This window comes from Pyrus communis, chromosome 9 (genome assembly GCF_963583255.1).
Source record: "Pyrus communis chromosome 9, drPyrComm1.1, whole genome shotgun sequence".
Lineage (NCBI taxonomy): Eukaryota > Viridiplantae > Streptophyta > Magnoliopsida > Rosales > Rosaceae > Pyrus > Pyrus communis.
The window spans coordinates 24,715,897-24,733,447 of NC_084811.1; the positions used below are offsets into that span (position 1 = coordinate 24,715,897).

A 17,551-nucleotide genomic window follows, 5' to 3' on the forward strand; every position below is an offset into this window, starting at 1 on the left:
GTAAGAGAAGAAAAGGCAGTTAATGAAATTGTATTGTATTGTTCTTCTGTTACTCTCTCTCACTGTGTGCAATTGTGGAAGATGTAGAGCAGGTTCTAACAAAGAAGGTTAAGGGTGATGAGTTTGGGGGGTGGGTTAGGGGAAGACCAGAGCGGGTGGGATTTGGGTTTGGGGTGGGGGAAGACGGGAGGAGAGAAGAAAGGTGAGGGTGATAAGGGGTGGGTCCCTATGTAAAAAAAAATTGTTAAATGATTTTATAATTTTAGTTTTTAATATTTAATTAATTTTTTTAAGACACGTCACTATTTAACGGAATAATTAACAGACAAACTGACGAAAGGTATGACATTGTCACAAATTCGTAAGATAAGTATGACATTGTCATTTTAAAAAGATGAGGTATGATAGTGTCGTTTGACCCATAATTGAGGTAGTTTTTTGTACTTTACCCTAAATTCTGATATCACTTCTGCAAACTTTCAAGGTTATACAGAATAGTAGTCCAAGAAATTAACATACATACATATGAAAGCACAACAGATAAAGAACCCAATTATTTATTACAAAGGAAGCAAAACGGATCAAGATAGGTTAAGCTTGTGATCAGGACATGTCTAGTACAATAGCCTTTGAATTTGGCTTTTCTTCCCCAATTCCAGTACAAATTAACTCTACCTTAGAGCGATTAAACCATACATAAGTGCATACGAGTGATTATGATCCCACGCGCACTAGTTTATTTTCTTAGTAGCTAGACATTCTATTTAAGGATTTTGGATAACGTGGTAATACCGTACTACTTAGTTTTTCTTCCTATCCACCCCTTAAGGCAAAAGATTTATCAATTGATCCAAATCCCAAATAGCTTCATTATCAACGGCCATTGGCAAAGTCCCACTTTGTTCTGGTTGAGAGGATTGAGAGCCATGGCCTCCTGAGGGTGAACTCTCCGGTGAGCTTGAGTTTGTTCTCCCTTCCATTTTCTGAGGCTTCCTATTTGACGTTGTCAAACCCTGATCCAGATGATCTGCAGCCTGAGCTGGAGCTGCTTGAATGTTTAAGTTAGGGTTTCTTGTGATCTCAATCCCTGGAGGTCGCCTGTCAAATGCCCTAAGGCATTTCGATTTCTTGTATACTCGGCATAAGCTGAATTCTTGCCTTAACTACATGCGTACATGCCAACATAAATCAACATAATAATTAATATGAATTATGAAGTATTGTTAATTAAATTGGTTTAGATGCTAACTAACTGCACTGAAAACTCAATGCCGTAAGCCATCAAAGAAGTCGCTTAAAAACTGTGTGGCCTTGTGGTACCACTAACATGTTCAATCCTTGTTGGTGTCGTTCTACAAACTAACTAAATGTCCTCTTGTGTGCCCAATCTAGAACATATATATATGCTTTTTGAATATATATGGTGCAACTTGCAGCTGATGGACAAAATCATTTCTCGAATATTATACATATACACGAACACATAAACGTCAGACAATAAATGTAGATCTTCGTCAAACATGTCGTCAGAAAACTTAGTGATGAAATTGAGGTTCCATCATAAAACCGATTAGCAATATGAGGAGCAAACCAAGACCATATAAGCACATAGCAAGCCTTGTCCCTCATCGATGTGGGACAACTCTCAACACGCCCCCGCATGTGTGATGAATTTTCAAGCCTACACGTGGACAACAACTGGGTGACGTGGAACGCGTGTGGCCGTTTGGCTTCACACGAGGACAACCTGATACCATGATGAAATTGAGGTTCCACCATAAAACCAATTGGCAATATGAGGAGTAACCCAATAACATATAAACACATAATAAACCCTGTCCCTCACCGATATGGGACAACTCTCAACACCTAGATCATTGTGTTGCAAATAATTGAATTTGTGAATTAAAAAAAAAACGATGTTAAGTTTGAGCTAGGAAATTAATTAGTACGTACGTACCGTGGGAGTAGAAGGAGTAATAGGGTTTGATGAGGAGGCGGCCATTGATGGTTGATTATTATCATCTGCATGAATTTCAATGGCTTTGTATTCATTCATCTTCCACTCCGTTTTCTTTCCATGGGGAGCTCTGCCAGTATAGAAAACCATGGTTCTTTTGAAGCCGATGGCACGATAGTGATTGGAATTGGAAGAGTAAACAGTGCTTGGAGATCCTGTTGCTTTCCAATACCCAGTTGTTGTGAGTCGTCTCGGTCTCCCTCCTCGAGCTTCACTTTCTTGTCTTGGGATGAAAAAGAACCACTGCTCTGGATCTCCATGGATCGCCTCCCCGGCAGCCTCTGTTTAATTAGTAACCATAATTAATTAAAGTACATGTAAAGTATATTCCCAACTATAAAATACAATAGCTGAAGCACTGCATATGCATGTATAAATAAATGCTTTCATAAAATTGCATCTTAAGCTTAGCTAGGTTCATATATCACGTTTTTCTTGGTCTATTAATTGCCCCAAAAGAGGGAAAATCTGATTGAGACTTGCATATTGGCCTCGTAATGTTAAGTATGCATCATATGGATTTTTCATGTTAAAATTATCAAATGTATATTCAGTACACTAAAGCCAACATTTTCCTTGAGTTAAGCAAGCCAGAAGCTAGCATAAATCCCAACAATTAAAGAGAGGGGGGGGGGGGGGGAGGGATGGAGGGAGGGAGGGAGAGGGAGGGGGGAGGGGGGGAGGAAGGGAGGGAGGGAGGGAGGGATGGGGAAGGGGGGGGGGGGAGAGAGAGAGAGAGAGAGAGAGAGAGAGAGAGAGATGTTAAATTACGTGGGAGTTCCCATGGATTGAACTCGTAAATGTAGACAACGGGTATGATTCGATCCACAACTCGGTTCAAGTCCTCACTCATCCCATCAAGTTTGTTCTGCAGGTAAAACGAAATCAGCTCTTCCTCTGTTGGAGAGAATTTAAATCCAGGTGGTAAATCCTCCATTGCATCTGTCTCTCGATCTCCCTCCCTCTACCCTAACCCTAATAATACTAGCTACTACCAGCTACCCAAATAAATAGGAATAGCTCAAAGCTAGTAGCTAGTTCAAGTTTCTATGTGGTACTAATTTGATGTTTTTCAGTGACGTAGGTTTCAAACGTTATATATATATAGCAGATGATTATGGAATGGCCTGTGTTAGCCAAATGATCGAGCAAAAAGGAGGCCGAGTAAGAGGAGAAAGGAAGGACAAATTTTTTAGTTGCTTGGAAATTTCCACGCGCTTGTGGACGAAGAAAACCCTTGTCCCTGATCTCGACTTCTTGGAATCAGTCAATATGCGTGTATATGGCATGTCCCTGTGCGACTGTCTCTGGGGTTTTTACACTACACCCGCTGTTATACTATTTGCGTTTATCCTTTTTAATTCTTCTCAAGACGATTAGCATATATTAATCGTTAGACCATTTTTTAAATCGTGTACTCAGATAAGGCATGGAAGAAAGCATCAGAGATAAGGATGTGGAGAAAACTTACATGGTGTCAAAACATGATGCTCTCGTACCATCACAATTTAGTTGATTTGAACCGCTATGAATTCCGTCTATATATGGGAGAGGGATAGTTTAACCCAAAATGCAGTGAGTTGAAGAAAAAGAACCTATCCACGAGGCAATTCATCACTTGTACATTATGCTGTTTTAATTTATATATTATGGACTCACATTTAAAACAAATTAAGTAACATATATGTGGTTCATACATACGTAAGAGAAATTTACTCGTACGTGGGAAAAGATGAGCATGCTTTCTGTTTTACTCATCAAAACTGTAGTATAACTTTTTAGATATTGGATCAATACAATATTATATTTTTGGATTTGCATAATACTTAAAATTGCATTTTAAATTATCTGTTTAATTGTACGAGAAAATTACTGCATATTAATATAAAGTAATTATAGCAACATTTCAAGAGCCCTCTTGATTAGTTGAGCTGGGAGAGATTTAATTGGTTGGAGAGGGAGGGAAAATCTACACAAATACGGCTAAGTATGAAATTTACAATGTTCCAGCCAATCACTCGTCTAGGGTAACAGAGTGTGGCAGAATGATTTTTTATTTACATGCATGAATATGATAGTCAACCTTTTTCCTCGACTAGCATCTCTTCCTAATAATTCACATCTTCTTTAGTTTATTTTTTTATTTTTATAAATAAAACAATGATGTCACATTCATTTTAGGTTTGCTATTAGAGAAAAATACATTTTTGTGAATATATATTGAAAAAAACAAAGTAAAGATACAATAAGTTAGAGGGATATGAAGCCAAACCCTAACAAGAAGTAGAAAATTGTTAAAAAAAAAAAAATTAAGAGAACTTCTAAAAGAAATGAAAATGTGGGAGATTTGAAAGATTATGAGCAAAAGCCACAACTGGGACATCAATCCTACATATGATCAACATACAGTATGCCAAACAATTTGTCACCTAATTTTTTGTGTGATTAATGTGAGAAAACCCAACATATATGGAAGAGAGGATAGTGCAATAATTTATCCAATCAACCGATATATTCCAGGGCACCTTAATGGAGAGAGTACAGAGACGGAAAGTTGAAATGTGAAGGCACAGTGTGTAAAGCTGACCATGTGAAGCTTAGAAATTATAAATTTTCTTTTTTCTTAAATAATCTATCGTTGCGTGCTTCAAATTTTACTTAATTAAGTAAGGAATACGACTTTTTGTTGTCTTCTAAATTCTAAAGCACAAATTTGAATTTATTTTCTATGTGTCATTTTCCATGTTTAATTACGATTTAGTCATGCAAAACACAACGTAATTCCCAAAAATCTGACAAAAAAAATTCTACGCCGAGAAAGATTTGTCTCGTCAATACTGTACTTTATGGTAAAAATATTTTTCTCGATGAATTTCGTCGGCAAAATTCTTATCCGATGAATTTTCTACTTTTACTACTAACATGTTCCTCGCTAAAGAGGTCATTTGTTTTGTGATCGATGCAAAGAACCCAACGCAATCGCCCCTGGTGGTGCAACAAGCAGCAATTCGACCTGGCGGTGGTGGTCTAGTGGCAGTGGATGGCCTAACTCTTGGGTAAGTCGTGGATATTATGTACGAAGTTATCTCTTACCATATGTGTATGTTTATTTTTCGTTTAACTCTCTAATTCTTATACAAAACAATGAGATCTATTATCATTTTTGCCTGACCCGTAGCGACCATTTCTGCATTGGAGAGACCGTTTCTTGGTTTGTGCCGGACAAAAGGAAGAAAACAATTAATCCTACATCAACGATCGATCAGTACCAACTCTGAAGCCTTTACCACTTAATCAACAGTAAGTGTAAAGTTCTTTATTAATAAACACAATCGAGGAATAAGACACTCTCTAAACTCAAGCACAAATTTGAACTGAGTTTCTTATCATTCTCCTTGTTTTACAATACTTTTGAGTCCGCGTTAGTCTTATAAAATAAAAACATCTGCAAATACCAACCACGAACCCTAATTTCTCTAATATGACATATTACTTTTCCTTTTTCCTTTAAGAAAAATAGAAACTCTCACCTTCTTTTTCCTCCTTTACTCAAAAAAGGAGGTGAACAAAAAAAAAAATTTTAAATCACGGGAACACAAAAGTTTTTGGACTGTGATGATCATTTGCTAGCTAGTTCTTTGAAATTTCATTAGCATCTTCCTTGGTTCTTTCATGTGCTTATCCATTTGCACAACGGTCACCTATCATTGCAAGTGGACTGTTCTTATATTTTGCGTGCCAATGATCTGTAGCCCAAAGGCGAGTAGGGAAGGAGTAGGACCTGACGATGGAATTTTTTTTTTTTTAAAGTGTCCGATATTCAAGCATGTATTTTATGTGTCATAAAATAAGTAGAGGGGTCACGAAAAGATGTATCACTTCTTTCACTTGTATTATGATATGTGAAGTACTACTTGAATATATACTCAGGTACTTGAAAAAATCTCTTAAATGGAGAAGGTTGATGTTCTCACTTTTCTCAATAGTTATTAACGAATTAGGTCGTTCTAATAGTATTTCCTGTCTAGTTTTTTTTTAAGTATTTATCTCACGTCAAAGCCTCATTCACAGAAGAATGTGTATGCAAAAGTTTATGTAAAGACAAACAGAGTTTTGTTATCATTTGTTTTATCTCTTGGAGATGCTAAGTCAACAACTAACTGACCTGTAATTAACTAAAAACTAATAATGAGTTAAATTACTCTCTTTATACCAAAATAGTTTTTAATGAAACTTCAATTTCCCGATCTACAACATTGACCAAAAAAAAAAATTCCCGATGTACAATCTGCATGCATTATTTATCATATAAAGTAAAGGAAGTTACCTGTGGACTGCTTCAAAATGCTAGGCCTAGTTGTGCTGATCAATTGCTTGACAGTAATGCATGTCAAGAAGGATGAGGATCCTCTCTATATCCCTTTTATGATGTTATTGCACTTTTCAGATGATGGACACAAATCCCTATTATTGCACTTTTCAGAACAAAAAAGTGTGCTATCTTTAGTTTGTAGATCTAGCAAGATGCGTGGTGATATTATACAGCACGATTAAGTAGCTGGCCAGCTTGTTTGCATTGTTGGTCCCCACGTGAAACCCTTGCTTTTTTACGAGAGATTTTTCATTATGATCGGTACACAGAATAATACAATTAATGTTATTATATAAATTGTAGAATATATGTGCTAAAAAGTTAATAACTTCAAAAAATAAAATTTTTCACTACTTCTATTAAAACACGTGATATACTACTTGTGTTCATGTTATAATTAAAATTTTCTTCCTTTTATCACATGCACTTTGAGAGTGCAATGAACCAAAAAATCTGTTGAGTTTAATTTGGTCCCCACGCGAAGCCTCCGCAATAGCATGTTCTCCTTTGAATGCACTGTCAAATTGCTCAGAACCACAAAATCCCTTATATTTTATTTGTTTCCCACAAGTCTCCCTAAAAGCAAGTCTCCTTTTTTATTTTTAAAGTAATTCCCGTCTTCTTCTTTATTTTCGAAGTACTTCCTCTGGGAAAAAAAACAGGCGCTTTCTCTGCTGTCTGTGGAAAAACATCGTTCCGCAGCCCCGCGGATAATCTCGAACGGCAGAGACAATTCTTCTTGGAGGATAGCGATGTTGTCGGCGTGTTTTATTACCACGAGAGCATGAGACCCCGGCTGGAGGACGTGACCACGGTGGGAGAACACGTCCACGCTGCTGAGTGTTATGTGTCGGTGGGATGCTACGGCAAGTCCACGGTGGAAGGCGAGACCACGGTGGAGGCAGAGGGCGTGAAGGGCTTATTTTTCGAGCCGAAAGTTGCGAGTTCAAATTCGGATTTGCAGCAATCTGAGAGCAACTTCGAATCAGACTTGATGGTGCAGGTAAATTCCTTGGGCTTGGTGACCAAAATCTAGGAAATCGATCAGCACTTGTAGTTTCAATTTCTTGTGCAGATTCGATTTTTGCAGCCAGCAATGCCGACTGCAATGGGTTTTCTGAGGTTAGGACTCAATAAACCTTCTGGATTTAATTCATTCAAATTCTGATAATGGTAATTATATTCGGGGAGTGAACTTAGTGAATTTGAACACTGAAATGGTTCAATGGCAGATTAAGTTTTGTTCTCTGCTCAATGAAATGGTGTGGGTGAAAATAGTTCGAATTGTTCGGTTAATTCAGGCCTGGGTTCAAACGGGTTGTAGGATGGGATTTCGAACGATTGGGTATTTTTGTGAGTTTTGGATTCTGCAGGAAAATTCTCAGATGCCGATTTCGAACTTTCGATCACAATCAGTTCAATATTTTCCTTGTCCACCAACGTCCTCTTCCCTAATTTCTTCTCAAGTTGAAACTCAGTAAGAACGATGTTGGATTCGTTACTTGACGAAGAGGAACTCTCAAATGTAGGTCGAGAAGTCCTCGGATGAAAACTGGGCAAATTGTTTTGATTCATGAAAACCTGGCTCTAAGGCCAATGATAGAAATAGGTAATTCACATAATCGGAAAAGGATATCGTTTAGACTATGGATCACAATATGTTGTGACAGTGAGAGTGAGTATTGAATTGAATCTGATAAAAAATGATTTGATAAATATATAAAGATGGAAATAATATTTTGGTGGAGTTGTATTTTTCAGGAAAAGTTATAACTTTTCATGTTGAAATAGAACGGTTTATATCATTTTAGAAATAAATAAATATATTTTTTATATTAATTAATTAACTTATTTCATTACAATCATACGTATATTAATACGTATATCTTCACACATAATTACATATATTATGAAAATCATGTTATCATAATCATATTTCAACAAAGTCAACAACTTACTGACCTGTAATTAACTAAATACATTAGGTAGCAACAATATTCCGTCATATGTATATAAGTATAACAATTTAATTACGTAGCTACCTTCATCATTCTCTTTAGGGTTTCTTCGATACGTAGACTAACTAATTATTGCAGGTGTTAGATAAGTAATTGCATTCCATTTGTTTTTAAAAGTTAAAATTCTTTAAAGAGAAAACAAGAAATAGGTTTGCATGCAGGATGCTGCTTGCCTACTTTTTTTTTTTTTTTTCTTTTTTTTTGGGGTGATTGCAGCCTTTCCTACTGAGCATTTCTTTTGCATAAATATGGTGGGCTGCAGCTCATCATGTGTCAAATCCAACTTGTTTGTAGATGATCAGGTACTTTCATCGACATTCGTTGTCCAAATGTACACCAAACCTAAAAATTATATATTGGCACATTATTGAAGAATATTCGACACAGTGTTCCTTCATAGTTCATTCGGAACAAAAACTAAATAGCAAAAGCAAACCACTGAACAACCCCAACAGCTGTAATACAAATACCTTAAAAGCAATTAATTACATGTTTGCGATCACAGCCATTGTAAGAAGATGTCACGTTGAAAAGTTAAAAGAAACATGAATTTGAGTTATTCTTTCCATTGTCAAATTAGTTTGAGTAACATAAAATCAATGAAGGTAACATAACATGTTAGTTCTCATGGCCCCTCAAATATTTAATTCGATGACATAACATAACATGTTATTTTATTCGATGACATAAATGTATTTTGATATGAAGGAAATTAAACAAACATAATGAGTAACTACCACACCGACATTACAAATCTGTCGCAAAGATTCGGGCGCATGCTTAAGATAATACCAATTGACTCATGGCCCCCCAAATATTTGATTGAATCTGAGTTTGAATTTTCAATCGTAAAAGAAGGTTAGAGAGATTATATATAAGTCTGTTTGGTTTCTTAGAAAGACTAAAGTCAATCAGTCAAAACAGTTTAGGGTTGCAGACTACAGTGACAATCATGCGATTTCACGCGCAATGAGACAAAACTTTACTGTTTCCTGGAGACCACGCTGAAATGTCTTCAGAACATGGACAAAACTTAACCGTCCAATAGTCCATGCATGGCATGGTTTTACTAGTACTGTAGCTTCTTCCTTGATTCTTCGCATTAATTTGTAAATATTAGTCTTTGAGTCTACAAGTAACTCTAATTCTATATGATTCACTTAATGAGAAAGAAATACACACTCACTTCTAATTTCTTGATAAACTTTTTATGTATAGCATGATCCACTACTAATATTATCGGTATTTTTCAAACTTAACCACCTATTACCAAATGTTAGGTTTATATCACAAAATGTCTTGATGATATTAGGAGTAAGATCTTTCATATATTAATTGTATGTTACTTTGTTATATACCCAATGTGGAATCCAACATTTTTCATTCCTCTGTGTTAAACAACCGAACTAACCCTTTTTTCTCCTTTACCAAATGAGGGGAAAGGAAGAAAAATATTTTCCATGAGCCCTTTGTTAGTACGTTTCTCCAATATTGTCTTTCAGTCATTCAAACAATCGAAATCTCATAAAAAAGAAAAATTAAAACCGCAACAACGCAGAAGCTTTTCAAAATTTGACCTCGGAAGAAAATAAAGAAACTCGCATATAGAAATGTTTGGAAGATACGAAGCTTCGAACTGGCAAAAGATACGTAGGGCTGCCCGCTTTCCCTACCAAACAGACAAAAGAAACGGAGGGCTGCTTTTCCTACAGTGGCGAGTGGCGACATCAGGTCCCCACTCTTTCCTCACCCGACTAGGGCAACAAAAGTTTTAGTCATGACGTGCAAATAATATTTCTACATAATATTAAAAATGTGGCTAGCTAGGCAGATCAGGTTTAATGTATAAAGACCTCACATGAATTCATAAGTGAAGCAATGATATATAACGTGACATGCCACATAAAATGGTGTATAATTGTGATTTAAACAGATGATTTTTAGCATTTTATATTTATTATATACATAGGAAATTACGAATAAATAATCTATATATATATTTTAAAGATGTTCTTCTATCATGTTATATCTATGGGCAATGCTAATTAACTAGCGACCTTCTATAAAGTAAAAGAGAAGGAATTTGGTTTAGCTTGATCAATAAATAATTTCAAATTTCAGTAGTATAAATTGATAGTCTTCCACTTTCTAGTGTAAGTCAACTGAAACAATTATTCTCTTCAACTAAAGTAATAAAACAGATTTTATCTCCAACTAAAGTCATTACCCCTTTCTAATCTTTCTCTTTATTAACATCTTCTTTTCTGTTAGGATCTTTATTTACATATCCTTAAAAGCATAAAACATTGATTAACTCAACCCTAATTAATATGAAATCATTTTGACAATCTCCTTTTCTCTCTGTCCCATGTTTTCTTTAGATTGATAGACTAATAGAGAAGGCAAATAAGGGGAGGAGTGCATAAGATAAAAACCTTAATGGAGGAGTGTTGCGAGGATGTGAGGAAATATTGTCCTATATCAAAAATTTGAGAAACCCTACAATGACTTATAGGGTGCGTTTGTTGTATCAGATTATCTCGAACTGGACTAGCTTCGAAAACTGAGTTGAACTGACTTGACTTGGACTAAGCAAGATAAGAATAATAAGTGTTTGGTGCAATGCTGGTGCAGTGTCGGACTACTAAAGCCACCGATTATAATATTTTTCTACTGAGAAAAAGGGGTGGGGAGCGTGCGACGGCAAGATCGTATTCTTGTTGGTCAGTGAAAGCTGAGGACTTAAGCTACTGAAGCAACTCTAATGCAAATGACCCTTAAACAAAAGCTTGAAAATATGGACTATAAACCAAGCATTTGGTGCAGCATACTAGCTTGAAACGAAGATTTTGATTAATTAACACTATAAATTTCATCATATCAAACTACGTTTAGCAAAGAAACAATTTTTGCAATCCAAAACGACCAAACCACTGTCAGATTTGAGCTAAACAATCTCATCTTATCATTAGAAATATCAAAAACCAAACATTACCCACCAAAAATAAATCAAAACAAAGTTAAACCCTTCTAAGTTAGATCAACAAAAAATCATAAACGAGAAAAACAAAATGAGGAAATTGAGCTGACCTGTGAGTCCGAGCTTCGAGTCATCGAGCTTCTCTTTCTAGGAGGATCGGACCCGTTTCCAGTGTTTGCTAGATTGGGCTCTCGCTTGGCGAAGCAAAACAGGTCTTAGTAGTCCTTTGCTTTTCGGGGGGTTTCGCTAAAGTCTTTTAATGAGGGTGTTAGTCAAGGAGAGTCCCTAGTAATTCCATTAAGGTAGTCCTTGTAGATAACAAATACAAATCTGCACTAACTCTTAGTATAGTCCAATCCAGTGAAACTTAGTGAAGACAAACAAACGGGGCCATAAGGAGTTGGGTTACTCACTCCTCATATTGGTAATAGCTTTGGGTGGACTCTCAACTTAATTCTTTCATTGCGTTATGACCTATGTGTGTTAGCCAACAACCGTAGGGGAGTAGATGCGTGAGGATGCGAAGAAATGTCTCATATAAAAAATAATAATAATAATAAGAACCTTGTAAGGATTTATTAGGAGTTGAGCAACTCCCGTATTGCCAATTGATTTTGAAGTAGAACGTCAAGTTCTTTTATCGTATTAGAGTGGGTTGACTCAACTGTGAAATCCATTGACCACACTATTCCATGTAATGAGTATAAGTAATTTTTACAAAATAGTTCCAAACAAGCCCTTAATTCATTTCTTACTCATGAATGCAACCCTCATCAGTCAAATTCTTTGATGAGATTGTAGGTAGCGGAGAAAACCGTAACTTTCAACATTTTTATTCCAAAGGAAAAATCTGAAATTTTTGCGATATCGTAGGGACTTAAAGGTGTCAAATCCAACATCTTTGTAGAAGTTCAGGTTACTTTCATCAATATTCTTTCTTCAAAAGGACATCAAACATAAAAACTATTGTAATATTTATTGCAGAATATTGTACATAGTGCTCCCTCATCCTATGCAAAAGAAAAAAAAAAAAAGAACTCTAACAGTTGTAAGCGGTTTAACCCTCACTATGAAGACGAGCTAATTGGTGGTTCATTCACGGATTAGTTAGTTTTATTGTCTTGTGATTGTTACGGCAAATTGTTGTTGACTTGCTGTTTTAGCAATAGTTGATGTGGCCTCGCTTGTTTCAGCCTCGCTTTACGTGGGCATTCATTACTGTATTTTTCGTTTCTATCGTTTTTGTGTCAAATTTGTATTGTTTGTTGTTCATGTTTCCAGTAGTTGGTGGTAGTAGCCATGTGGGGGCTTATCTAATTAGTTGTGCAAATGTTTCTTCAGATCAAAGATTTGATCACTAGAGAATATCTGAATATATATGTATTCAGAATGACACCTCTTGTATTGTTCTATTTTTATCAATAAAATCACCCTATTATTGCTCTCAATAAAGTAGATGTAATACAAATTAGTTTTTGACATATGCATGTGTACAAACTTTTCTATCACCTGAATTCTCAATGGGACATTTTATATTTATAAGCAACAGAAAGAGAGATTTTTCATTGTGTTTGGTACATAGTGTGATACTTCATTATACAAGTGAAGAAAAATTCTTTTATTTAAGTGTTCATCCACTTGTTTAATGATAAATAAATTACGTGCCCATGTTTTGTGGCACATTGAAAACTCTCTCTAAGAGAAGCAATGCGGGATCTGAAGAAAATGCCAATTTTAAACACTCGTGCCTCCATATGATTGTATGTTTAGGCGATAGATATGTAGTTTGGTTTTTGAGAAATGTCACTCTATATTTTCAATTAGTCAATGCATGAGTCACAAATTAGTCAACAAAAGAAGTTAACAAAAACTTATGATGTCATATTTATCTTCTTTCCTCATCTATAATCTAAGGCCTGTAAAATGTTGATATCAGTTCACGCGCAATGACATAATCGAAGAAGGGAATTAATTGTTCCGAGTTTACCTAATTGATAGGCCTTTGTACCATGCATATCTCTTAAACGGGCCTCGAAAAGTAATGTAGGAAAGAGCGAAGTGTGAAAACAGAAAATTAAAAAATTCAAAGGGATCAGATTAGATTCGATTTGTACTGAACATAAACCATGCTCAAATGTCTTGAAAAAGAGAGTTATGTAATTATAATGTAAATCTGCAAATTGATTTTGTTTAGCTGTCACACGACTTGATATTGATATCTTTCAATTTTCAATTTTTGATATGTGCTATTTTATGAACTTCTGCAAGTCAAGGACAATGACTTAATTTCCTTAATTTGCGGAGAAAATTAGCGCATGGATGATGTGTGTGTGCATAAATTAGATTTATGTTTTATAAGCATTATGTTGGTTCATTTTTCATATTAAATTAATTATAAGTGTCATTGTTTGGTTGTTAGTGAAAAAGTAAGTTTATTTGTCATTATTCGTGGTTAGTGGGAAATTAAGATGGGATCCTTAGCCTTTCATCTTTTGTAACTCTTGTAACCTTTTTTCTTTGTTAAATTAATAATAAACATATAATTATTAGCATTTTTTTCATTATCTTTTTATTTATGATCCCACTACCAATTTCCTCACAACTACAATTTTTATTCCTCTATGCTTTCTATCTTTTACTTATTGGCCATAGAAGGGTGCTCTTGTGGTGGAGCTTTGGACTCTTCTTTATTTGTGCAGAAAGTTGTTGTATCCTGAATGGGACAAGTTAAGAGATATACTGCTGCACCGGTTCGTGAACTTTTGTCAAACCGCAGTGTGCTTGAATCTCTTTAAAGAGAGCGAGATAACCGCACCTCAGCCTAATTGTCTACGTGCTTCTTAGAAGAATATTACAATTTTCTTGTAATTTTCCCAACATTTTACAAACGTGTTCGTTTTCTTGAAAATTTGACAAAATTTACATATTTTCCTTGAATTGCAAGAACTAGTAAATTGTTAAAGAATGTTAAAAGCTTACATGATTTTGATAAAATATATTACTACCTATAAATAAATAATTTCGTTACAAATAGCACGAGGCCATTCATGATTAATTCACTAATTAGTTGTATAGTAAAACCTCTCTAAAGTAATACTCTATAATGGAATAATTTCCAAGTCATAAAAAATTTCGGTCTCAACTCGGGACCAGTTATGTATTGAAATAAACTCCATATTGTAATAAGTTATAATTTTTTTTTTATCTCATCTTAAGGAAACATGCCTCCATATATTTTTGATTGTTAGTGAGTACAAAAATATGTATGAAATAAAATATTTGGTGCTCAAGAAATTGTATTTAGGAACAATATTCTTACGGATAAATAGGCCAAGGAATAACATTTTTTAACTACACATTTATTAAGTAATTACATCCCTAAGGGCTCATTTGGAAATACTTTTAAAATGACCAAAACGGTTTTGGTGATGTAATAAGCATTTTAAGTGCTTTTACAACTCAAAAATATTTTATCTAAAAGTGATTTCAATTATTTTAAAAACACTTCCGAACAAGCTATAAAGTTAGAAAATTGGTTTCATTTCAACTTTATAAAACTTGGTTTGATTTCAACTATATAATTTAGGGTGGCATTTTTACTGTATCACACAATATATGACATTATAAACCTCACTTATTATTATTTATCAGTCACTACTACAAAAACATTTATTAGTGTCGCTATGATAACCGACAAGAAATGTATATTATTGTTGGATTTTAAGCAAAATTCGACAAAAAATGGTTGCCGTGGCGGATATAATAAGTGACAGAATTGCCAGCGTCAGGAAATGAATTTTCCGACAGAAAATACTCTAAAACCGACAAAACTTGTGTCGAACGTAACCAACAAAGAATATATTAATAATGAATAAATAAGAGCATTCCTTGTCGGCTAAAACCGATAGAAAATACTAAAACTGACAGAACTTGTGTCGGATATAACCGACAGAGAATATATTAATAATGAATAAATAAGAGCATTCTCTATCGGCCAAAACTGATAGAAAATACTAAAACCGACAAAACTTGTGTCGGATATAATCGACAGAGAATTTATTAATAATGAAAAAATAAAAACATTATTGTCGGATAAAACCGACAAAAAATATATTAACAATAAAAAAAATATAACCCACTTTTTGAATCATTTATTTCCCTTAAGCTGGCTTAATAATTAACAAGATTAAATGTCAACCTTGGATGAACACAAATTTGGGTTTTAAAAGCCCTTCAGAAATGGCTCTTCCTGGTTCCCAATAGGGTTCTTTGTTCACTGCTCTCCAGGTTCCTGCCATATATGCACTGTATTATGGGGATGCAATTACACATTTTGTTGAGGAGTTGAATGCCTTGGAAGTTGTAGTTGATGATTCTGGAGCATCTAAGATGATCGTTGTCCAATTTAATTCCCTAGTGTCTTTTTCTAACTTCCTGGGTAAGTTCCAGTGTTCAATGTTTATACAAGAACTGAAAAATTGGACAAAATTGAATTAAAACCTTAAATCTTGCACATCAACTAATTGGACAAAATTGAACTACATAAAGCACAAAAAATCCCAAAATTGAAAGTAATCCAAAACCCTAGAAAAATACCTGTAGTAATTGCTGAGCTGCCCACTTGAGTTCCAGAGCTCTCTTGCGATCAAATTACACAAAGTCTTCTGCGCGATGACAAATCGAGGTTGAGAACACTTTAGAGCAATGAGATGCAAAAACTGCAAAGGGTGGAGAGTGTAGAGTGCAGGGTGGAGAGTGCAAGTGTTGAGCTAGAAGTAAATGAGGAGAGAATAGAAGAAGAAGGAAATGAGGAGAGGAGAAAAGAGAGAAGGAAGGGGGAAGGGGGAAGGAAGAAGACATCGGCCCAAAGAAGAGATGGAGGGGTTTTATTTTGGAAAATTTTCATTACTGTCGGTTAAAACCGACAGTAACATTTTTTAAAATATAAACCGACAGAAAATTTTCATTACTATCGGTTATAACCAACAGAAACAAAATGGCGGCAAAATTCCCTCCCAAAATTTTAAATTCCCCCCAAAATTTTGTTACTATTTAAAAAAATAAAAAAATAATTGTTTGGTTTAATAAATAAATAAATAAAATGTATTTAAATAGAATATGTTTTTAAAAATTAAATAAATAATTGTTTGGTTTAATAGATAATAACTGTCACATTCCGGTCCGGGGCGGATCACTTTCCGGGCCCGCTCCACCACCGTAGCACGATATTGTCCGCTTTGGGCTTACCATTCCTTCACAGTTTTGTTTCTGGGAACTCACACGAGCAACTTCCCAGTGGGTCACCCATCATGAGAGTGCTCTAGCCCCCTTCTCGCTTAACTTCGGAGTTCCTACGGAATCCGAAGCCAGTGAGCTTCCAAAAGGCCTCGTGCTAGGTAGGGATGAGAATATAAATATAAGGATCACTTCCCTGGGCGATGTGAGATATCACAATAACCCATGTAAAATATGCACAATAAAGAAACAAAAAGATAATTGTACAATGAAAATGTCATCATACAAACTAAATATTGTCTAATCAATACTTGAAAAACATAAATAAAAATTTAGCACAAATTACTTTCCCACTTCAAAATTTAGGTAAATTTAATGGAGATATGCATTTTACGAAACTAGTTTCAATGATCTAACTCTCAAACTTGTTTGTAGATACTACAAGATCACATATGTAAAATATCGTAAAAAAAAAAAACATTCAGAGATTAGGTAACGAAACAAAAGTTTTCGATGGTTATAAACAAAAAATCACAATTTAACAGTTATTTTAGCTCCGGTTTTGATGATTTTTTTACAGTTACACTCCTCGATCCTATAAGAATGCAATGAATGAATTCGATCTTCAATTTAAAATATTTACATTGGTGGATACCACAAAATCTTATTTTGTACTTAATGAAAGTATAATATTAACTCTAAGTGTTTGTTTAATCTACCGTTTTGACGCGATATGCATTCTACGAAACTTTTTTCAACGATCCAAACGTCAAACTTATTTGTACACACTCCAAGATTGCATATGTAAAAAAATCGTAAAAAACAAACATTCAGAGATTACATAAAGGAACAAAAATTTTCGACGGTTATAAACGAAAAATCACAATTTAACGGTTATTTTAGCTCCGATTTTAATGATTTTTTAC

The 17,551-nt window shown here is 34.8% G+C and overlaps 1 protein-coding gene across 1 annotated transcript; it reads right to left on the reverse strand.

Moving 5' to 3' along the window:
• Positions 1–508: 508 nt before the first annotated feature.
• Positions 509–3,063, reverse strand: LOC137746221 (NAC domain-containing protein 90-like). Its single transcript, XM_068486295.1, has 3 exons — positions 2,792–3,063; positions 1,961–2,301; positions 509–1,163 (listed from the first exon to the last, which is right to left on the reverse strand). The coding sequence occupies exons 1-3, from the start codon at positions 2,955–2,957 to the stop codon at positions 825–827; spliced, it is 846 nt and encodes a 281-aa protein (XP_068342396.1). The 5' UTR covers positions 2,958–3,063; the 3' UTR covers positions 509–824.
• Positions 3,064–17,551: the final 14,488 nt, after the last annotated feature.

Bases quoted from the DNA above. Each gene is read 5' to 3' on its own strand.
- LOC137746221 (XM_068486295.1), bottom strand. From the start codon at position 2,957: ATGGAGGATTTACCACCTGGATTTAAATTCTCTCCAACAGAGGAAGAG. The intron at 2,302-2,791 runs GTAATTTAACAT...CTAATTAAACAG, and splicing joins CAATCCATGGGAACTCCCAC to AGGCTGCCGGGGAGGCGATC. The intron at 1,164-1,960 runs GTACGTACGTAC...GTACGCATGTAG, and splicing joins TTACTCCTTCTACTCCCACG to TTAAGGCAAGAATTCAGCTT.